The sequence below is a fragment of the Sus scrofa genome, chromosome 1, assembly GCF_054392235.1.
Source record: "Sus scrofa isolate SSC_HxYL_T2T_F1_AM1 chromosome 1, Sscrofa_HxYL_maternal_Yorkshire_Landrace_v2.0, whole genome shotgun sequence".
Lineage (NCBI taxonomy): Eukaryota > Metazoa > Chordata > Mammalia > Artiodactyla > Suidae > Sus > Sus scrofa.
The window spans coordinates 240,056,217-240,079,962 of NC_139383.1; the positions used below are offsets into that span (position 1 = coordinate 240,056,217).

The 23,746-nt window shown below is 41.2% G+C and overlaps 1 protein-coding gene and 1 long non-coding RNA gene across 4 annotated transcripts in view; one reads left to right on the forward strand and one right to left on the reverse strand.

Annotated features, from left to right (window-relative positions):
- The window catches only part of PCSK5 (proprotein convertase subtilisin/kexin type 5), a 454,731-nt gene that overhangs the window by 354,059 nt on the left and 76,926 nt on the right, over positions 1-23,746 (forward strand). For all 3 annotated transcript variants that reach the window (XM_021064998.2, XM_021065005.2, XM_084988113.1), the window contains exons 22-24: positions 2,524-2,660; positions 8,193-8,399; positions 9,615-9,683. In XM_021064998.2, coding sequence (XP_020920657.2) covers positions 2,524-2,660; positions 8,193-8,399; positions 9,615-9,683 — 413 coding nt within the window. The remainder of the gene's footprint in view (positions 1-2,523; positions 2,661-8,192; positions 8,400-9,614; positions 9,684-23,746) is intronic.
- The window catches only part of LOC146407065 (uncharacterized), a 90,105-nt gene continuing 79,799 nt past the window's right edge, over positions 13,441-23,746 (reverse strand). The window contains exons 3-4 of the long non-coding RNA XR_014823037.1: positions 19,549-19,693; positions 13,441-13,491 (exon numbers count right to left, since the gene is read on the reverse strand). This is a non-coding gene — a long non-coding RNA (uncharacterized LOC146407065). The remainder of the gene's footprint in view (positions 13,492-19,548; positions 19,694-23,746) is intronic.

Below are 23,746 nucleotides of genomic sequence, written 5' to 3' on the forward strand. Positions count from 1 at the left end.
GGAAAAGAAGGGCTTCCCCTACAGAGATGAGCTTCCCTGAGTGTCTCTGAAGTCCACACACTGGATGACTGGGGGTCCCAGAGATGGCTTGTGTTAGCTTTAAAGAAAATTGTCATTCAGCCCCATGGGCTCCAGAGCAAGATATCCATTCTCCTCCACTAGGGGAGATGTGGTGCTGTCAGTGGAAATCGGTGCCACTTGAAATGGGACTTCTCTTTAAATTCTTTAATAATTTTTCTTGAGGGGGATGGGGGGGTGCAAGAGATGATGTAATTCAGTGCCTTGACTCAAGTACAACTATTTTACCTATCATTTGATCTTTACAAAAATTGGATATGTCACCTGCCCTTTCCTCAGGGTAGAGGTGGAGGGAGGTGCTTTAAAGCTCAATTATGTGCTTGTTACTTTGTTAAAATCAAGCTCTCAAGTCGGAAAGTAAGTCCTTCCCCACCTAAACATGGCAGCACTGCACCGGCTGCCTCACCCCCGCTCCCTCCCAATTTTCCGAATGGTTTTAAATGGCCCCCACCATTGAGAGCATGTCACCTATCCGAAGAGAAACAACTGCCCCCTAACAAACCTGTCATCTCTTTCGATAAAATGATGACACACTACTTTCCATCTCTTCCTCAACTTAATTTAGCAAAAACAGGAGCCTTCACAAATAAACAAATCTCATCTCCTCCTTTTAGCAGAGAATAGAGTAGTTCCCTTGCTTAAAACCCCTGGAAATCTCTTACCCAGTTTTTCTAAAAGGAAGGGTTTTATTTGGTTCCTGTTTTGTTTTGTTTTTTATTCAACTAGCCACATCCAAATTATTCCTTGACAAATCTCCTAGCTCAGAAACCAGAGCCAGGGTGGGGCCAGGATCTTCCCAGCTGGCATTATTGCCATCGGCTCAAAGTCTGGCCTGGAAGCACAGCCTTCTCTTTAACAGGCTGTGGTGCAGGAGATCTGTTTTGACTTGGGCAACCAGATGTGTGCATGTCTGTCTGAGGCTGGGACTTCACACTCTGCAGTGGGCCAAGAGGACTGCGCTGGGGACAGTGACCAGAACCTGAAGGGCTGAGGATCGAAGAATGAGGTGGCCATCTTGTGTAATTGGCCTTCATCTCATTCTGTTTCCAAACAGATGCGGATAACACAGACTTTCAGGGTGCAGGAAGGAGCTGGAAGTTTGCAAGCAACACACTATTCAGGGTGCCTTGCCCCCATCCCAATTTCATCCAAACTGGGGACTGAAATGCCGGTCCTCTGCTGAGGGCTGATTCAGGCAAGACAATGCTACCCCAGGAAGGAGTTGCTGGAGGCCTACACCTAGCCTTCTGTGTGGTATCCAGCCTGGGTGGAGAGAGGTGGTGGAGAGAAAAGGAAACCTTAGTTCTATTTATAGGCCCTTGGCTCTCCCAGGCCTGGATGCTGGCGTCCCACCCTCCAGTGGCACATGTGTGCTATTGCTCAGTTACCCTCACAAGGGACAGGATTATTGCCCTAAGGAAGCTCTCTGAGACTCCAGTTCAGCACCGCCTGTATGTCTTAGGTCGGAAACATTCAGCAAGTTCCCTAGTTACCCGGATTATCACTGAGAAGTTCTCAAACCAGCATTCAGAAACTTCTCAAAAATACAGATGCTTGGCTCTCTCCCCTCAAGACCTACTGAATCAGATGCTCAGGGGGTGGAGCTCCCTGACTCACCTCATCTATCCACATTACCTATCTGACTCTTGTGTGTATTTTTTTCTGGGCAAAATTCTTGGAGACAGTTTTGCTCAGTCACATTTGCCCTCAGGATTACTTTGCAAGGGAAAGAAGAAGCAAAACTTTGAAAATATTAGCCATGACTTTATGATATACATTGTATGTGTGTCAAACCACAGGTTTTAGAAGCCCACATGCTAGTTTATCTGCAGTGCCCTTGGAGGTGACTGTAAATATGGTGAGAAAACAGAGAATATGGTACCCTCCACATCAGAAAACATTTAGAAAAATGACACTCAAAATCAGAGTTCATTGATTACTTGCCATATGCATAGGTCAAGTTTATAAGTAGCACCTAAACTACAGGATGGTCCATCTTTGAGGGCCCTTGGAGCTGACATTTCCATTGCAAAGTGTGGGCGTGATGATAAGCAAAGAAAGAATATTTTCTCCAATATCTCTGGATTCAAAGATGCTTTTAGAGTCCTGAAAGTTCAAAGACCTCCATCTGAGTGTGGGCTGGGTTTGGTTGGAGCCTACAATATGGGTTTAATCCCCGAGGCACTGATTAATTTGTTTAAAGTCAGTATCAGGATTACATCCTCAGCCAGTTCCTGGCATGCCTGCTGTTGGGTCCAAATCTTTGGCCAAGAATGGGTACGTGACTAATACTCCCCATGTTCTAAGATGATCAGTCCCAGGCATCACCCTTGTTTCTGGAACAATGAAACCAAGTCTGTACAGCGAAACACAAACACCACATGTTCTAAAACTTACCATCCCATAAAGCCACACTTAAAACTCTAAATGTCTGCTTTCCTCTAGGATTTTGGATGATGGCCATTGCGTTTTGAACTGTCCCTCGGGCAAATTTGCATTGAAGAACCGATGCCATCTATGCCACTCTACCTGCCGAGAATGCCAAGGAGACGAGCCTTCCAACTGCACCTCCTGTGGAGTAGGTGAGGGAGCCTGGTTGCTCGCATCTTCTTCCTGTTCAAACTGTTCTCCCATGGGACATTAGTTGATTTGACTCAGAAGATGCACCTCTGGGGATAAGGGGGTGTGATTAGACCCTATTCATTAACGAGCACGGACAACGTTGAAGTCCCTACTTGTTGTCAGGACACAAGTTCACATTGTTGGAGACACAGAGTCACTGCCCTTGAGGAGATGAGAGGGAAGCTAAAAGATGTCTTTCCAGAGAAGGAGAAATAAAGGGCATGCAAACAGGATGTGAGACATGAGATAGACAGTAAAGCTAAGATTCCCTGAGGTGAAAGTGAAAAGCTTGGAAATGAAGGCAGACACACCCGGTCTTTAAGAGAAATAGCCTAATAGAGGCTGTGTCAGGTCTTCTCAGCCCTGAGTTTATGCCATTTAGAAGTTGTCAGAGCCCCTTGGGAACAGACCAATCTTGTCAAAACGCAAATATGACCTTTTCAGTCACAGCTTGAACAACCCTAAACATTCTGCTGTCATTAAATTAAATTCCATGATCTCACAGGTCCTCTGAGGTTTGACCCGTGACCCCTCTCCAGCCTCCCTACCGATGTCTGTCCCCAACTCTGACTTCGTGGGGGATCGATTCATATTTTATTTGACCTACAGAAAACCTTTAAAATGTGATCTAAAGTGGGAAATTTGAAATAAATATCTGGGTTTTTGGTTTTTCTTGAAAACTTGGGAGATCTGGCAACACTGCTCGATATAGTTCCCAAATGGTTGACAGGAGACTGTAGGGGCTGCTTGTCATTTCGCCACAGTTCCCACCACTCCCAGCTATCTCACTGATCCTGAGGCTGTCAGTTACTACCATCATCACACTTACATAGTTTTTCTGGTGGGAAAGAATTATTTAGCTTTATTTCTGCTTGTAATCAAACTAAGAAAAATGAAGAATAAATGGAGAGTATTGTAGATTTGCAGAAAAATGAGAGGTAACACATTTCTCTGTAAAACAAAAATGATTTCTTTGTGTTTCTTATATAAACCAACTATTACAAATTTAACTCAAATTTTAACTCTAGCCTGCTTATTCTGTTTCCTTCCTCATCTATAAGATGGTGATTGTGGCTGCCTCCTTTTAGGATTACTATTGAAATAAGATAAAATAACAAAGCACTTAGACCAGGGCAGGGCACATAGGAAGCACTCAGTAAATATTAACAATTATTACTATTACCACTCCTCTTGCGACTATTGTTTGTACCTGCTTACTCCTGTGGGCATTTTCAGTCTCTGGTCTCTAGTTGTTCATGTTCTAATTGTTCAGTGAACTTGAGATGTTTCCCCCACCTCCCCACTGTCTGCCTGCTCTCTTTCTATCCATCCCTTAGGTCTACATTTCAGTGTCATTTCCTCAGTGAGGGCTGCCCTAACCTCCTTGTCTAGGCTAAGCCCCCTTCATTTGAGCAGACTTGGAACCCAGCACTTCCGCTTTAGAGGCTTCCTCACTCTTGATTTCTGTCTTTTCAATCAGACTCTGTGCCCTATAAGAGCAGTGAATGGTTTCTACTTGTTTTCTGCCATATTATGAGCACTAGCACAGAATCTGGCTTATAGGAGGTACCCAATGAATGAATGAATGAATGAATGGTTCAGTAGAAAGAATAGCAGTCAGAAAACCTAGATTTTCTTGGTTTTGTTACCAATGAACTAAAAGACACTATTTTAAGTCTCTCAGTGTTTGTGCAAAAGAAGAATGAACAAGGTGGCATCTAAATTACCTTTAATGGGAGTTCCTGTCGCCGTTCAGTGGTTAATGAATCCAACTAGGAACCATGAGGTTGCGGGTTTGATCCCTGGCCTCGCTCAGTGGGTTAAGGATCCGGCATTGCCATGAGCTGTGGTATAGGTCACAGCTCGGATCCCAAGTTGCTATGGCTGTGGTGTAGGCCAGCGGCTACAGCTCTGATTAGACCCCTAGCCTGGGAACCTCCATATGCCATAGATGCGGCCCTAGAAAAGACAAAAAGACCAATAACTAAATTAATAAATAAATTGTCTTTCATATTTCAAAGACACTAAATCGTCATATATAGCATACAACTAATGAGGAACTTAAATGCTAAATAAATATCTAAAACTTTCTAAGCATCCTACAGCTACTTGGGCCAATCCATGCATAAAATGCCCTGACATTTCATCTGTATTTTCTGTTTCAAAGTCTGTGTTGAACCCAGTATCTTAAGAAAAATGTATTGTACCCCTCCCATGAATAAGTTATTCTACTGAGGTGCCACAGAAAGTACAATAAATAATAGCATGAGGAGGAGGTCCCGTCGTGGCTCAGTGGTTAATGAACTTGAATAGTATCCATGAGGATGTGGGTTCAATCCCTGGAGTCACTCAATGGGTTAAGGATCCAGCGTTCCCGTGAGCTGTGGTGTAGGTTGCGGATGCCACTTGGATCCCGTGTTGCTGTGGCTGTGGTATAGGCTGGCAGCTGCAGCTCCGATTCGACCCCTAGCCTGGGAACTTCCATACACTGCAGGTGCAGCCCTAAAAAGACAAAAAAAAAAAAAAAAAAAAAAAAGCATGATACTCACCTTCAAGGAATTTGCAATCTAACAGAGGGGGCTGGCCTCATGTATTATAAAACAAGATATTAGATAAAGACCAAAGGAATGGTAATGAGCCTACCACAGGTCACTGCTTTTAGCTGTAGTGATCAGGGGAGGCTTCCTGGAGAAGGGACTGTTGATCAAGCTCTTTTGAGCAAGTTTCCTGCTTATTAAGAATGTGACACTCCTACTTTTCATAATAGTGCAGCTAATCCATGAGACAGTGCTACAGAAGCGAGGTCATTGAATAGATGCATTGCTGTCTCAATAAGCTTTATTCAAAGGCTGCAATTCCTCTGGCTAGGCATCCCCTCTCCACACATAAGCCTCTCTCATCTCTTTGCAGAAATTTCACCCCTTGCTCAATTGTAACTTTGTTAAAGTTAGGCCCTAATCATTTCAGAAATGCAGATTTCCAGCAATACTGGTGAACATTCACTCTAACTAAACTCTCCCCCAGATTTATCCTCTACCAAACCGAACACGAAGCTCAATTCTACTGATTATACATCAGCTTCAGTAAGCAAAACATTGAAGTAAGCATCACAAAGTTTTTCAGAGTCCCTCAGCCTTTCTCTCTTTCATCCTTTTCAGCAATCCTTTTCCTCTCACTCCTTCAACCCTTAACCTCCCTTTCCTCCGGCAGACATCCAAGGCCTTCACATTGGTCTACCTCCTCTTCTAACAAAATCAGCTGCCAAGAAATACTCCAGGAACAGTTCATTACTCTTCAGTATAAATGAAAGCCAGTGTGAACCTATTTTGGAGTTCCTTGCATTTTAACTCTTGTCTCATGTTACCACATGAAAGGTTTGGGCACCTAACAAAAATATCAGCCCTTCTACCGCTAGAACCAGCTTCTCTGACATATCATTACAGTAATTGAAATTCTGCAACTCTGGGCAAGTAGCCCAAAATTTATGCATCATATTTAAATCACAGAGGTATCCAAGTTATCATTCAAAGCTGACTGAGCTGCCATACTGTCAGGCTATTAGAAATATAATCACATCTTGGCATAATCTTGAACCAATCATGTGAGAAAAGCCAGCCCTTATGAAGGCATCTAAGTGACCTCCTTTTGCAGAGTCCGGGTATTTTAAAGAACAAGGCCCTTTAAATCTTTGCCCTTTCAACCCAAATTATAATACCCAATGGGGTCCAAATAATAAAACCATATCTGAACAATAAAAATGGAATTGGAGAACATTTCCTCTAATACCTCAACCTTTCATCATTCCTTTTTAAGATGGTTGATCTAGTTGGATATTTGGAAAAATAGGAACATTGCCAAATATTCATTCACTCACTCTTCATTCAATCGTTCAACAAATGTACGTTTAGAACTCACCACAGGCCCGGCTGCCCCCAAGCCTCTGGACCCTGGGTTGACATTCTGCAAAGGTGTAGGATGTATAGTAGCTGCTGGGTGGAGGAGGGGCTGGGCTTCTCACTGCTCTCCTCACATCTTCCTACCTGCATGTGACAAGTTTGGCACCTGAAAAACAGGATCTTGTCTTATTGAGTCATGGTGGAAAAGAGAAGACTAAAACTGGGCAAGTTGACCTTTTTGTGGTCTCTTGAGAGTCCAGGTTCCACCAGATGGGGGTTTTGTGCTCCACACCATTGTCTACAGAATCACCACATGCACATTCCACACTCCCAAATGCTCTCCTTCCCTTAAAGGATAATGTCCCTAAGTCTAACTTGGAGGATGCAAATTCTTTTTCCTTCCACCTCTTTGGATGCCCCCTTAATTTTCTTTATCCCATGGGGACCAGTAGACTTCTGGCATGAAATCACCATAAGAAAAGGTAGTTTCCATGTCCATCATCCAAGGGTGAAAGTTTTAAATTCTATTTGAAATAGGGCTTTGGTTAAATAGGAATGTTAAATTAAACCTTTTCAAAGTGCTGAGTTTACAGGTAGAACAAACTCAAATATTGGCAATTTTATGTGGTTCAGTCTATTATTATACTGACTTTCAAATTTTGTACTCGTCACATGGGGTTAGTGCTATCTTTATCTATAAATCCAGCAGCCTGCCATCTTGAATGTCAATGGTTCTGGATCTTTGTGTGGTAGATCACATGATGAGTGAACACTAGACCCAATTATTTTCAATAACACAGACTGGTTGTTCTTCAGAGGCAGAGACACATGGGAGACCTGGTTTACAGAAGATGGAAGCCCAGGGTACTCAACACAAGCAAAAATTCCAGAGGGTGTGGAAATAGGAGGTGCCTGGGTACATCTACATTAATTTTGTGTGTGTGCATGCATGTATGTGTGTGTGTGTTTGTGTGTGTGTGTGAGATTAGGACTGATTAGAATCCTTTTTATTAATTATGATAGTTTGACATTGATTAGTATTTTCCATCCCCACCAAGAGCAACACTGGGTCCTCTGCAGGAGCAAATTCCTACAATCTCACACTAGGGGTACTATTGATTCTTTCCTTGTACAGCCCAGTGTTGACAGAAGCTCACAATTTCCAGACATTAATGTAAATGAGTCAGAGAGATGTTGCTTGGTCAAGTGCTTCAACAGGCTGTCATTACAGGAATTGGTAGCTGTGCAAAACTTCAGACTTTAGACAGTTAACATGAACATGTGATTTTGAGAACAGAATTCAAAATCATTTCAAAAGATTGCACTGTCACAAAAATATGTCTATCATCAAGCATTCATTTATTCCCCCAAGTCTGTGAGCTTCAACAGATACCAAAAGGAGCCCAAGGAAATCTTTTCAACTACAAGTTCAAAGATGCTATATTTCCCATTAAATCCATGCGTATCTTCCAGGTCCCTTAGGAGCAAAAGCACTTGGTCATATCTTTCTTTTAATAAAATGTCTTCAGTTATGTTACCTTCATGGTCTTTTGTACATTTTCTCTCTTTTCATTTCCCACATTTCTATCTGTTTAGATAAGCATGGCCAAGAGCGTTTCCTATACTGGGGGGAGTGTCGGGAGAGGTGCCCCCGGGGCCACTACGCCGATGAAGGCCACACCTGCCAACCTTGCCCAGACAACTGTGAGCTTTGCCACAGCCCACACTTCTGCATAAGATGTGTGCATGGCTACTTCATGGTACCCGCAAACCACACCTGCCAGAAGTTAGAGTGCAGACAAGGTAAGACTGCTCTGGGGCCACTGCAGACAGGAGAAGCTGTATTCAGGATGGCCCAGAGACAGACATTGCTTCCTTGTGTAAAGTTGAGGCCTGGGATGACTTTGAGTGACTCTACATGTCAAGTGGGGACAGTGATAGGTGCCCTCTCTCTTCCCCTACACACTTCCCCTCTGGGGTTCCCCAGAGAAAAGGAAATGCAGCTAATCACACAGAAAGGGGTCTTGGATGGAAGGATTGTGGGAAGGGTATAATCTTTAGGATTAGAATCCAAGATTCCTGGCCAACAATACTCTCTTTCCCAATTAGGAGTTATGAGACCTTGGGCAAATTAATCTAATTTCTTCACACCTTGGTTTCTTCATTTGTAAAAGGGGGAATACAACATGCCCTGTGCTTGCTTGCTGGGGGAAAGCCAATGAGAATCAGCCTACACCCAACTACTTGGGAATATTAAAATCTTCTGTGACTGTATGCATTATTGTTATTGCCCAACTCCTTATCATAAATGGGAAGAAGGAGATTGAAAATCAGCACTTAGAGGAGTTCCGTGGTGGCCCAGTGGGTTAAAGATCCAGTGTTGTCATTGCAACAGCTCAGCTCGCTACTGTGGCTGAGGGTTTGATCCCAGGTCTGGGAATTTCTGCATGCTGTGGGTGAGGCCAAAAAAATTTTAAATTAAAAAAAAATTTTAAATTAAGGCAGAACTTAGCATTTTTGCTCTTAGCCATTGCAGACTTTCTCTGCTCTGTATAAGAATTATGTCTGGTCTGGTGTTGAAGGAGCTCCATAATAATTAAGGCTTCATTCTTTTATCTTCTTAATGCTTACTAAAACTCTGTTCTATTTGTACCCAATCAAGCTAATCTATTAAATTAATAGAAAAATAGAAAGAGATGAAAATGTGAATGACACATATATTCTCAGACATGGTTTGGGGTTTCACAATTTCTCTGTGATTTACTTGAAAATAAGCTATATACCAACATACTTTGTTGGGCTTTTTGTTTGTTTGGTTGGTTGGTTTGTTGGAGTTTTTTTGGTTTTCTTGGCCATGCCCAAGGCATGTGGAAGTTCCCAGGCCAGGGATCAAACCTAAGCCACAGCAATGACTATATGGAGTCCTTAACCAGGGAAATTCCAATATATTTTATAGCAATTAACTGGTCTCCACTCAGTGAAAATGAAATTGCATTGTTTGCTCCTCTTATTTTATAGGTGAAGTCCAAGACCCAGACTATGAAGAATGCATGCCTTGTGAAGAAGGGTGTCTGGGATGCAGCTCTGGTATGTCATCTTCCTTTTTGCTTAGTGTTGAAATAACTGTCACTTTTCACACATCCTCATATGTCCTTCCTTCAGCATGGACTCTTGTCATTGATGTCATCATCACAGTCACCATCAATATTCATTAAGTAGGATCACTCCAATGCAAACAGGCGAGAAATGATCCCACTTAAGGCAAGAGATAGGTCACTTGTCTTTGTGAAACTCAAGTTTAGCAAAGGACAAGCATTTTTTCCTCTAAGTGCTAGCTAGTTGGCAGAAGATACCTACAACAGCCATGTTTCAAGGGACTCAGTCTCTTTAGCTTCTTAGGGTGACAATTTTGACATGAATAATGGTGGGAGAGAAATAAACTCAAGTAGAGAGATGCCGAATTATTCTAACTTAGTATATGAAACACAAAGCTTGTCAGAAGTTTGTGGATTTTCTTTTGCAAAAATGATCCTACTGCTTGGAGCCTAAGACAATCCACTGAGAAGAAAGCAACATGGCATCAGCAGATTTTGAAATTCCCATCATACAATGAAAAGTTCCTGCCAGTCTTCCAGGTAATTTTCTGGTTCAAACAACTGACTTCGCCTTTCTCCCCATGCATGTCTGGTTCTCCTGTAAAGGGGGTGGTAAGAACAACATGTATCACATGGCACCATCGGATTGGATGGAAAATGAAAAATCAGGAGGCTACCAAATCCCAAGAATGTATCTTAATGTAAATTTAGGCAAGTTATTGAAATAATAAGCACTTGGGTCTATGGATCTTTGAAAGGAAACCCAGGCTAAATTAAAGGTGGATGGGATAATTTCTCTTAATGGAGTTTCCATAAAACCCTATGATAGGTTAACTCATGCTTCTAAACCTTCACTGTGTACACACATCACCTGGGGGATTTGTTAAAATACAGATTCTGATTCATGGGTCTAGGCTGGACCAGAGAGTTTGCATTTCAAACAAGCTGCCAGTGAAACCAGTGCTTCATGAAGAACTCCAGAAGTTGTAGGGGGTTAGCTTAGGCCAGGATTAAGGAGACTTTTTATTGGCTTTTACCTAATAGATTTCCTTAATTCTTAAATATTATATGTGAATTATAATTTATTTGATGGCCATCATCATCTCTCTCTGCCTTAAAAGGAAAGATGTATTTCCTATATTTTTAACCAGAAAACGGAGATTTTAGGAACTGGAATACCATTCCCCCAATGCCCTCCCTGATGAAATTGAATTTATATCCACTATGAATGGAACTTACATACTGGAAAATAAAATATAGTAAGTCACACTTAAAAAGGCAGTAATAGAGTCAGACATATAAGGTTTAATACCAATTTTCTGGGAAGAAAAATAGATCTAAACGGAATTAATAAAACTATTAAAATTTAAAAGATGAGCAAATTCCAATGTCCCTTGTAAAAAGTTAGGAGGTAGTCTTTCTTGCAGGGAACAAGGATACTTGTTTTTGCTATCTTGATTTTACTTTGTCCATTTCAAACCATATTTGCTATTATGTTATACATCCCAGCAAATTTTTGTTGTCTTCTTTTGCATATTTGCAATGTATGCTGTGTGTCCATGGTAACATTCTTTTGTGCGTTATGGAAGGGTGTGCGTTTATCTGTCTGTGTGTCTATCTGTAAAATCTCGAACCTATGATTTTGGCTCTCAGGTTTAAAGGGGTGGATAAATGTGTATGGATGAGTGAGAATCTTGGCATGGGAGTGCCTAGACTGGACCCACCCCTCCCTTAGTGGATCTAGTTAAAGATAAGCCTGAGGTATTACCCTTGGAGGATGAATTTAATAGCAGACCTCAGCCATCTTGCGGTCCAAAATCCAGAGAATTAATTTGAAAAAAAAAAAAAAGATAAATTAGAAAGTCTGATTCATTTTACAAAGTGCTATTGAAATAGTTCTTTTACTCCTTAAAAAAATTTTTTTTTCATTGTCTATTATATGCCAAGTATTAGCCCGGGCACTAGGAATTCAAAGGTGATATGACTGGGATTCTTTTGGAAGGCCATCGCTGGCTGTCACAGGGACATACCCAGAACCAAATCTTTACAAGTCAACCTGCCAGAGTAGAGAGAGGTACACAGTGTAGCGGGATTACAGGAGAGCGTGACTTAGAATTCTAAATGCGGCTGATTTCTAATTCAAATTTTGAAGATTTCTCTTGATTTAAAAGTGTCTATGTTGGACCTCATTTATTTTTGGATTGCCTTAGCTGAAATTGTCACTTTATTTATGTCTTTTTTAATCTTCCCGATAGAATTCATTCTTTTTTCTTGTTTCCCTTTGTTTGCAGGCCAATGATAATACTTTTACCACTGACTTGTGCAATATTTTGTGTGTACCCATCCTTCTGCCTAGACAGTAAACTACCCGAGAACAAATTCTGTGACTTATACACTCTGCTCCCCCAATAACTAGCAGCATGTCTAGGATATAATAAATGCACAATAAATGTGTAAACTTTGTTGAATTGAATTTGAGAATTATTTAAATTCAAAGCAGAGATACAGGACTCCAGATACATGGGGATGAGAGAAGATGTTTCCTCTAATCAAACTCTGTTTATGGGCCTTTTATCAGGCTGAAAATAAACAAATAGCATTTTACATAATACTATTTTTTTTCCAAAGAGGATTTGATGCCAAATTCTTTGTCTTTCTAACTAGGATTTTCAGTGAAAAATTTAAGTAAGCTAAATCTAACTGTTCTAAATTTTATTTTTTCCTATTTATTGAAAGGATAACTAAATGGGATCATTTTTACCTAACATTTTAAGACATCTTTTCTGTCTTAATTTATTGAATAGATATGACACCCGACTGTAACCTAAGATGTTGGGGTCCATACCTACATCGCCATTGGCTTAAGGACTGATTTTAATCAAATTGCATCAGATCTCTTTATTTACTTACCTTATCAATAAAATAGAGGTCAATATGCCTTTATCTTGGCTCAGAAATGGTTGATGAAAACTGATTAATGTTTTCCTACTAAACCAACAACAGTCCCTACTCTTGGGGGGAAATATACACAAATTTGAAAATTTGTAACTGCAAAAAAAAAAAAAGACCATTTAAATTAAGTGCCAACTAAGGAGATAAATATATGTGACAAGAAAAGAGGGGAACTCTTGGGTACTGAAGTGATCAAGGAAAGCTTCCCAGAAAATGGGATTTGAGATGAGTCTTAAGTTTCCATGGAATTTAGACAGATAAGGGCTGCCCTAGAGAGGGGCTTCAGACCTGGACAATTGTAGAGAAAGGTTTGGAGTGAAGAAATTCTGCCAAGGATTTTAGGACACTGAGTGTGCCAATTTTTCAGAAGGAGTATAAGATTATAAATATAAGAGATAGGCAAAGAGAAGTTTGGAGAAGTGGTTGAAAATCATAACTTGTATTTGGACTCAAATGAGTTTAAAGGTATTCTGTGGCTAGAGGGGAATAATTGATGGTTTTTATAGAAAAAGGTATTTTGAAGAGGTGTTTTAGGAAGATTGATTTTGTGACTATGATAACTCTGTTCAGGTAACTGAAAAGGAATGAGGTTATAGGCAGAGAAACCAGGTAGAAGAATATTTCAGAATTCTGGGTATGAAGTAACAGGAAGCTGATCTAAGGTAAGAGCCAGGAAATCATGAAAAAGCAAGTTTTAAAAGTCACATGATACAAATGGCCCTTAAACATAAGATGCTTAATTGTGTTCATTACATGGGAAATGCAAATTAACGCTACTGTAAGATACCATTTCTCACCTATCAGATTGGGAAAATTTCAAAAGCTTGCAACATGCTGTCCAGGCAAGGCTGTAAGAAAGCAAATATTCTTATTTGTTACTGATGGGAAGACAATGTGGTATAACCACTGTTGAAGGATGTTTGGCATCATATAACACAATCACATGTGCATTCATTCTTTGACCCCACGACACTCCTTCTAGAAACTGATTCTGAGAATATATACCCACAAACTCAAAAGAACATATTCACAGTGTTATTCATTGTGGCATTATTTGTGGTGTAAACTATTCTAAACAGCCTAAATGCCTTTTCATGGAAGAAACTCATTCAATCAACTAAAGTACACATGCATGGTGGAGTACTATGAACTGATAGCGATTTTATGACAGACTTTGAGTAAAAGGCCAGATGCAAAAAAGTGTACACAGTATGCTGCCTTTTTGCTAAGAAAAGATGGTGAAATAAAATGTTTGTGTGTGTGTGTGTATCGATAGATAGGTAGATAGACAGATAGATAGATAGATAGATAGAGAGAGAGAGAGAGAGAGAGAGAGAGAGAGATGTTGTATGTATACACACACGTACATTTTTTTTTCTTTTTATGGCCACACCAGTGGCATATGGATGTTCCTGGGCTAGAGGTAGAATGGAAGCTTCAGCTGAGGGCTTCACCACAGCCATGGCAACACTGGATCTGAGGCATATCTGTGACCTATGCCACAGATGTGGCAATGCCAAATCCTTAACTCACTGAGTGAGGCCCCATCTTCATGGACTGGGTTTTCAACCTGCTCAGCCACAATAGGAACTCCTATATATACTTTTAAAACTTATTTTTAAAGAAGAAGCACAGAAAAGATAAATCAGAAACTAATGAAAATGCTTACCTATAAAGGGAATGGGAGCAAGACTTCTCTAGGTATTCCTTTTTCCATAGTTTTGATTCAAACCATGTAAGTGAGTTACATATTCATAACAAATGACATAGTAATTAGTGTGAATGGGCTCCCAGTGACCAATTTAGGACAACTTGAGCATCAAAAAATGATGATACAAATTATAATTCCATTAATAAAACCAATTCATGCATCAAGAATTATATTTAAAGAAGAGAGAAAGGAAAGGGGGGAGATAGAATAAAGGGAAATGCTCTTCTTTATAGTAAAATTTCACCTGTTCACATGCAAGGAAATAATTAGAAAATCTTCTTCCTACAACCCCTAGTGTATTAACTGAAGGGAGAACCATCACCGGATGCTAAAATCATTAGGTGGAAAATTGTTTGGGAACATGATAATCACATAGACTCAAAGTACTTCCATAATCACTAGTTAATTACAATGGAGAGATTTGCTAGTTACCAACTTAACCAAGTTATTACACTGAATATTACCATCATTAGTTCCATACAACCCAATATCATGTGCTTCCTGAAGTGGTACATTAACAAGCACACAATATCACCCAGTATCCTCAACAAAAGTGTATAGGCCAATGATCCTCAACTGGAGGTGACTGGGACCCCAGGAGACATTTGTCAATGTTTTGAGACATTTTTGATTGTCATGACTGGGGAGTTTAGGGATGAAATATCATAATATCTACAACTCATTTTCAAGTGGTAAAGGGGCAAAAATAAGGATCTAGGTAGAGCATACCAAGCTATTCATTGTACTATTGCAGGCTTTCTTTAGATTGAAAAGAAAAAATGTTTTTAAGTTGGAGAAAATAAAGCACTTCATGCTGTTAGCTGAGAGGGCCTAGAAGAAATAGCCCAGTAGCAATAAGCACACCTAATGTCCAGATCTTGATTCCTCACACTATTCTCCAATAAAAGATACCAAGGCTCCTTGGAGAACTGGTTGATTCTAGGACTAGGGCAGAAAATATACAAGGTGAGCTGCAGCATTTTGTAGTGGCAGAAAGTAAGAAAGCACGCAAAGGGAAAAACCCGCAATGATATGGGTACAGCAAGCATCCATTTGACAACTGAAAGAGCTCCCAGTAGCCAAGCAGGAACAATTTGAGCAATAATATAAATAAAACCATATTAGCTTACAACCCAAAGTATGAAATAAAAATTTGTCAGTTCATAGAGACCAAAATAAATAGTTGAATAAGAAGTAAATGAGGGAGAGGAAACAAATCTTCAGTGCAAAAGAATTTTACCTAATTGTTCTGTGATAATCTACATGGGAAAAGAATCTGCAAATGAATGGATATGTGAATAGTAAAAAAAAAAAAAGAGAGAGAGAGAGAGAGAGAATCATTAAAAAATAAAAATTCTTAAGCTAAAAAAAAAAAAAAAAAAAGAACATCAGGTGACTTAGCACTCCTTCCTCTAGGAAGTGGAACAAAACTCCCTGCTCCTTAAATGAAGGCTGCACATAGTGACTTCCTTCCAAGAGGACAGTAGAAAAGAGAAGGGAGGAGAGCTTCACCATAGAGAAACCTGACCAGCACTACCTCATCCAGGGGATCAAGGTCAACATTAAGAGTGATATATTAATAGCAGGTACTTTTTTGTCTTTTTAGGGCTGCACCCAAGGCATATGGAAGTTCCAGGCTAGGGGTCTAATTATAGCTGCAGCTGCCAATCTGCACCACAGCCACAGCCATGCCAGATCTGAGCCACGTCTGCGACTTACACCACTATTCATGGCAGGATCCTTAATCCACTGAGGAAAGCCAGGGATGGAACCCACATCCTCATGGATACTAGTTGGGTTTATTACTGCTGTGCCACAATGGGGACTCCAATAGCAGTTACCTTTGATGTGATGAGATCACAGTGGCACTGTAACTCTGTGGTCTTTCACCTCAAAACCCTTAACCCCAGTCTGATCATGAGAAAGACATAACACAAACCCCAAGAGAGAGATTTTTCATAAAATACCTCAAAATTGTTAAGGCTGTTAAACAAGTAAAGTCAGAGAAACTGTCATAGTTAAGAGGAGCCTAAGGAGACATGACAGCTAAATGCAAAGTGGTATCTAGATGGGATCCTGGGACAGAAAAAAGACAGTGGGTAAAAATTAGGGAAATCTTAGAACATGATGGAATTCAGTTAATAATGACGACATCATCATCATAAAAAGGGCAAGAGAGGACTATTTGAGGTGTTGGAAATGTCCTGTATCTTGATTGTCCAGGGTGATTACATGACTGTATGTTTATTTGTCAAAATTCATAGAACCTCTTTTTTTCATGCCTAAAAAGAGCAAAAGTTGAGGTCCCTGGTAGCCTAATGGTTAAAGATAAAGCATTGTCACTGGTGTGGCCCTGGTTGCCGCTGTGGCGTGGGTTCGATCCCTGGCCCAGGAACTTCCACATACTATAGGTACACCCTCCCCCCTAAAAGGGAACACTTTATGAAAATTCTATCACAATAAATCTGACTCTGAAAGTACAAGGAATTCCCTGGTGGCCTAGTGGTTAGGACTCAGCACTTTCACTGCTGCAGCCAGTGTTTAATCCCTGGGTCTGGGAACTGAGATCCCACATCAAGCCACTGCATGCATGGCAATAAGTTAATTTAATTAAATAAATTGCATTTTAGAGAAGGAAAAGCACAATGTTAGAATGGACCCGCCAATGCCTCTCTTTCCCATCTCTATGTAGTAAAACCACAGAAGTAACTTAATTGCCAGCATTTATTGAACACTTAGTCATGTTCTTTAAGCGTATTACTCTAAGAAGGAAATGTAATTGTTGTTTTCATCTTTCAGATGAAGCAATCAAGCTCAGAACTGTTAAGCAACTTATGTAAGGTAACAGGGCTGGTAACCATTAGGACCAGGACTTGCTTCTGGATAGCCCAAGAAAATACCTTTGTGTTTTATAACCCGTCTATTCATATCACCTAAGCTTCCACCCTTCTAATTCCACAGTAAAGGGTATTGGGCTTCCCAAAATAATAAAAAGATAAAAGAAAACCTTGTATCTGCCCCTTTCCTCCGTTTTACACTTCAATTGGCCACAACTTTATGCCCAGAGGACATGACTGAATTGACCAAGGAGTACATCGGTTCATAACAGTCATGCAAATTGACTTGGGGTCACAGCTCAGCCCAGGCTGTCAGCTTTTAGGACCTGCATCTGGAATATTCTGAAATGGGGCAGAGCAGATAGGCATCCTTGTAGCAGCCAGACTGAGAGTAGGTGGGCACGTTTTCTGTTTAGCCCTGGATTCCTCTTGGCCATTTTACCTGCCTTCAGTTTGATTGACTTTCACAGGGACTCTTTTGCTTTCCAGAAGTGTGGGTTCTATCAAAGGGTATGTTTGACAAGAGCCATCCCTTTCCTCTCCCTGTGAATATGAGGTGAACTGTCTCCATCCTGACCCATGGTAAATTCAAGCTTCAGATCCAGGAATTAGGGAACCCACCTCATTTCCTTTTGTTATTCTATTTTCCATTAAAGATTGAGACCTTATTCATAGAAGAAAAAATATCAAGACATCTGAGACCTGAAGTTCACATTTAGTTTTCCAATGAAGCAGACATACAGGGTTTTTAAAATCAAATATGGTAGTCACTGATCACTGTTTATTTTACTTTTACCCAAATCTCCCTTTGGACTTGTCCACAAACTTTCAGAGGTACACGAACAGTGTCAAACGATTTTGGTGCCTTCCAAACAGAAGGCATTGCAGAATAAAATGCATGCTAGCCTGGTGGCTCCTTTCAACAGGAAAGAAGTAGCTGATTGTAAAAATGAAATTCAGCATTCATAAAGGAACTTCTAGAGACCTACTGCATGACTCACTGTCCAGCCAACCTTATGCATGCCCCAGATGGTTCCCCACCATCATTTCCACCAAGAGATGGGGAAGGTGGGTTCAAGGTGCCTCTTTTCTTGTAATTTTATTTTTATTTATTTATTTATTGGGTTTTTTTAGGGCCTGACCCTTGGCATATGGAGGTTCCCAGGCTAGGGGTAGAATTGGAGCTGTAGATGCTGGCCTAAGCCACAGCCACAGCAATGCAGGATCTGAGCCATGTCTGTGACCTATCTGCTCACAGCCACACTGGGTCCTTAACCCACTGAGCGAGGCCAGGTATTGAACCTGCATCCTCATGGATACTAGTCAGATTCATTTCCACTGAGCCACAATGGGAACTCCACAGTGCCTCTTTTCTTTAAAAGGCCAAACATAAGCCATCTTCAGAGGAAGGATTGGAATCTAAATACATGGTCACCAGTTTGCTGAAGAAAAGGGAAACAAGGAAGCTCCATTAGATAGTGGGGACAGTGCTATCTTAAAAAAAATGCATTTTTCATTTATTGGAGCCTTCCTCTCCCCTCCTTTTCTAAATTATACCTCACTTCAAAGGCAGAGGGCTAGAAGAAAAGAAATCTTAAGAACAGAAAACCCAGTGTTGGAAGAATTTGCAGAAGTTTTGCAGTTTAGCGGTCCCTTATTCATCTTGGCTTTCCTGATTAAGTCACTTAGGAAATATTTATTGCAGACATTTGTGCTTTCTGCTTCCCCATTGTTTCTTCCACAGTAAGAGGACTGTATAATCTAATATTTATCAAGCATCATCATGCACCAGTCACTCTGCTAAACACTTAGCGTAGATGAGGTGTTTTCACATCTATAATCCAGTGATTTTTACAGAAGGAGAAACTGAGGATTAGAGAAGTGTTGAAACTAGATCAGTTTTACACTTATGGGAAGTGACAGAAGAATTCAGTTGTCAGTTTCAAGCCATCTTGTGTGTAACCCTTTATTCTTCACACAGAGGAAATAGCTGGCTTCGAAGCTGTTTGTCCTAAGTATGCACTATGATAGGCAAAGTTGTATTGTGATGACAGATGACCCTCAGATCTTCAAACAACAAAGGGGGAGCTCTCTGGTAGTTTAGTGGTTAGAACTGGCACTTTCATCACTGTGGCCTGGGTTCGATCCCCCTGTCTGGGAATTGAGATCCCACATCAAGCTGCTGCATACCATGGCAGGCAGAAGATAGAAAGAAAGATAGACAGGTAGATGATAAATAGATAGATAGATAGACAGATAGATTTATTTCTCACGCTATATCTCCAGTGCTGGTCAGTTGAGAACTCTGCTCTGAGTGGTCCTCAGTCCAGGACCCAGGCTGATGGAGCAGCCATTACCTCGTTGCGGCAGAAGCACATGAGCTCTTAAAGGTTTCCCCAGGATTGACACGTGTAACTTCTGCTCACATATTTTTTTGGCCAAAGCAAGTCATAGAGTTCTGCCTGAGATCACAGACTGGGAAGAGGCTGTCATGCTGCATGCCTGCAAAAGAGAGAGAAAGTAATATTGTGAAAGACATTCTCCCTAAAGACATGCTCGTGTGGTAACGATGAAGACTGTTACTAGTATAGGTCTCATACATTTGTACATGAAATAGCCCCAAACATGCGCCCATTCTGTTTCATTTCTTTCTCTCTTCTGCCCCTCTGACCTGGCCCATGATCTTACCTTGGCAGTGTATGACTTTCTCCATCTCTCAAAAACAAACAAACAAACAAACAAAGAACCTCTTCTAAAGAAGTTGCTATTTTTTTTTTTTCAACCAGTGGAGTTTCCCCAAGTATTTTGCTATCTCACTTCTCTGATTCCTTGGCAACAGAAGAGTCAAAAAAAGGGCCAATGATAAATGACATGACGGTTTAAACTGTCAGCTGAAAGGACCTCGATCTTTCTTTCCCCTACTCTTCCACATCTCTATTGTGAAAATAATAACAGGCCCTTATCTCTTGACTTTATCTGATACCCAAGAAATGTGCCCATATGGGACAAGTCTTGGGAATTTGGACAACTTTCTCTCCATTTTCTGGAACTTAGTTCAAGAAATATTTGCTGAGCAATTATATGAAGATAAGCATGGGGATAGGCAGGTGAATAAACATGTTCTCTGCTCTCAGAGGACTCACACGACAATGGAAAAGTCAACAATTCTCAGTCTTGGGTGCTCATCTGGGGAGTTGGAAACATGCAGCACTGAGACCACTTCCAAAGTTTCTGATTAATTGGGCTAGGATGAGGCTCAGGCATCAGTATTTTCCCAAGACTCTTCAACTGATTGCGAGGTACATTGAGAGTTAAGATGGGTGTATAAACGTATAATATCAACATCACACCTCTTTTTTTTTGTCTTTTTAGGGCTGCACGCATGGCATATGGAAGTTCCCATGCTAGGGGTCAAATCTGAGCTACAGCTGCTGGCCTATGCCTACTTAGGATTTGAGCGGTGTCTGCCACCTATACCACAGCTCACAGCAACACTGGATCCTTAACCCTCTGAGTGAGGCCAGGGATCAAACCTGCGTCCTCATGGATACTAGTCAGATTCATTTCTGCTGAGCCCCAAGGAGAACTCCTCAACATCATGCTTAAAATACTTTGTTGAGGGTGGAAGCTGAAGCAGAAAGAGACACACTATATCATAATAATTACAATTTACTCTCCATTCCATACAAGGTACTCAGCTAGGTAGGCACTTGACAAACACAACTTCTACTCCTCAATACAATCCTCTCTGTTCAAAATCCTTACCCCCATTTTATAGATGAGGAAACCAAGGCCCAGAGAGCTTATGTAATTTGCCCAAGTCACATAACTAGGAGGTTTCAGAGCTAAATTTAAACTTAGGACTCTCTGGCTCCAAACCAACAGAACATCCAAACATTGGATGTTTTCTTAGGGTAGATTGCACTCATACATCATTTTCTGGAGAATGTAAATGAAAGTCCTAGATGGGTCAACTGGCCATATTTGTTTCCCTCATGGTGCAAAAAATATGCTTATGCCTATGCTTCTTATTCTTCATTGTGTTTCCTGAAGTTTCCCTTTGCTCCTCCTACATTCAAGTTCACATTCCTACAGCAATGAGGGAGAAGAAAATAGTGGGAAGGTGTCCTAAGTTCAATGCTAGAGCAATTAGCTCATCCTCTTGGCTCTTTGTGTTATTACGCTATTTTTCCCCCCGGAGCCGGGTATAATCAAAGTTCCTCCTACTTGTTATATAACTGACCTGCGAAGTGGAGCTGCAAGCCAAGGCTGTCTGCATCACGTATGCTTGCAGCAAGAGAACTGAGCCAATTACTTCCAAAACAAACTGAGTTAAACAAAAGCACAGAGTGTGGCTGAGCACACCCATGGGGTGGAGGGGTTCAGAAGACTGACTTCCATTCCTAAAAGCAGTGTAGTGCCTGCAACATTAAACGGACAGTGATTAAGGGCCAGGGGTATTTGGGCTAGAGGGATTTCAGCTTTACAGAACTCTCTAGAAACCAAAAAGAATGTCTCCTTTGGATTTTTAGGTGTAACAAGCTGGAAAAAATTTTGCCGAATTGCTTTTTTTTTAGTGAGATATCACTGATACTCCTGAAATCTCTCAGCTTATGTCTGTTCATTAAGTTGAAAATAAAAATAAAATGAGACTAGCAGTGGTGACTGGAACTGGTTAGGTCTTAACCTGATTTTGTGGGATTGTGGAGAATGGAGTCTGAAATCTCAGGATCCATCTCCATCTTTCCCCATCCCAGCGAAAATCTTTGTGGTGCACTTTTCAATTCTTAATGCCATCCTGTTTTGTAAAGAAAAAGACCCAGAAGTTGCCTTCCTTTTACTTCCTAATATGACCCTAGAGATTACAATGAAAACTAAAAAAATGATTGTATCTTGGGCTCTCTAAGGGAGTAAACCCAAGAGACTCTTATTAATATCAAAATAAAAAGTAATATGCTCCAATTCCATGTCCACCTTCTTTGCATATTTGCCATCATCAAGAGGCCCGTTGATATACCTGAGGCCAACATGTCTAACTGTGCCAGTGTGTCACGAGCACTTAGCATAGTGTTTATCACCAGGTGGGCACTCAGTAAATATCTGGGACTTTCATACCTATTGTTAGCTGTCCTCAGCTCATCTCCAGTGTTCCCACCTCCCTGTGCCACTGCCACATCGACATTCCTCAGTCCTTTACCAGATGCTAGGAAGAGCTTCAAGCTCCACTGGCAGGGAGGAAATGCAAAACTGATTTAAGTCACAGAACCGACATCAGAATGGAGAGGAGCTGAGGGTGGGTGAGGCAGGAGCCTCTGCTCGTTGATACCCAGCTGCTCCACAGGCAGGGCTCCAGCTAAGACTCAGGCCAACAGTGAGAGTCAGTGAATTGCCTCTGCACCTCTCGAGTCTGAAATTCCAGCCTCCCAACAGTCAACAGGAGGGTAATTTGGTCAGAGTCCAGACACATCCTCCTTTCCCTGAAGTCTCCTGCAACTCCCACCAGAGAAACCTTGGCTGCAGCCCGACCCGCAGCCTTCAGTTCAGCTTCCAGCACAGTGGGCCAGCCCAGGGCGTGAGGAACAGAATGGGGACCAGACCATCACAGCAAGCTGGATATGGCCAGAGGGCTCTGGGGCAGGGGCCGGGCTGGGCTGTGTCTCATTTACCAGCCCTTGGCCAAGTCCCCAAAGTTGAAGTCCTGGAAGTCAGGGGATATCCATGCTGACCTTGCCAAACGTTAGTCATGTCATCGCAGGTCATGTTACCGGATTAGTCGAAACTTTCTCCCTCCCAACTGTGCCTATGGCCATCTGGAGCAGCCAACTTTTTTTTCCCTCAAACCTTTTCTATGAAAACAGCGTGTACTGACTGTCTGTAAACTATCCACCATAAGGTGAGACAAGTAAATAATGTTTTGTAGAATCAGGCAAGCAACTAGGGATGCCCATCTCCCAGCCAGCCCCTTTTTCCATGTCCGCCAGGAACCAGGAACCCATGAGAGTACTGGAAAGGAGCATTTTTGCTGAGAAGTCCCCATTTAATCAGATCACCAGGGTCAGAGCAAATCTGAGGACAAATGGGGCATCACCTCCAGAGGGGTAACACGTGTGATCGAATCTGGAGATACAATGGGTGGAATATGAGAGTAGAAAAGTTTCTCAATCTCTCCAACCTCTAATTTGGACCAGAAAGAGCTGACAGCTTGATTTATCATCATGATGGAACTTTATGCCCTGAAATAATTGCTAGAAACCTGGATGTTCCGCTAGGAAAATAAATCAACCTAAACATGTAGTCTCCATATTACCATGTCCTCAACATTTCAGGGGTGACATCGAGCCTTTGGGGAAGGTCTGGAGGTGAGTCTGGAAGAGAAGGGAGGTTGTTTTGAAAGAGTGTTTACTGGAAAGGCTAGTACAATCATACTAGCTGCCCAAGCCAATTGTAAAATTGCAGATTTATTATGTTGAACAGAAATGCAGCCTGTACATTTGAAATATTATCCAAATGACCTGGCTTCGACTTAGAAATCTTCTATGAATTGAAACAAGTGAA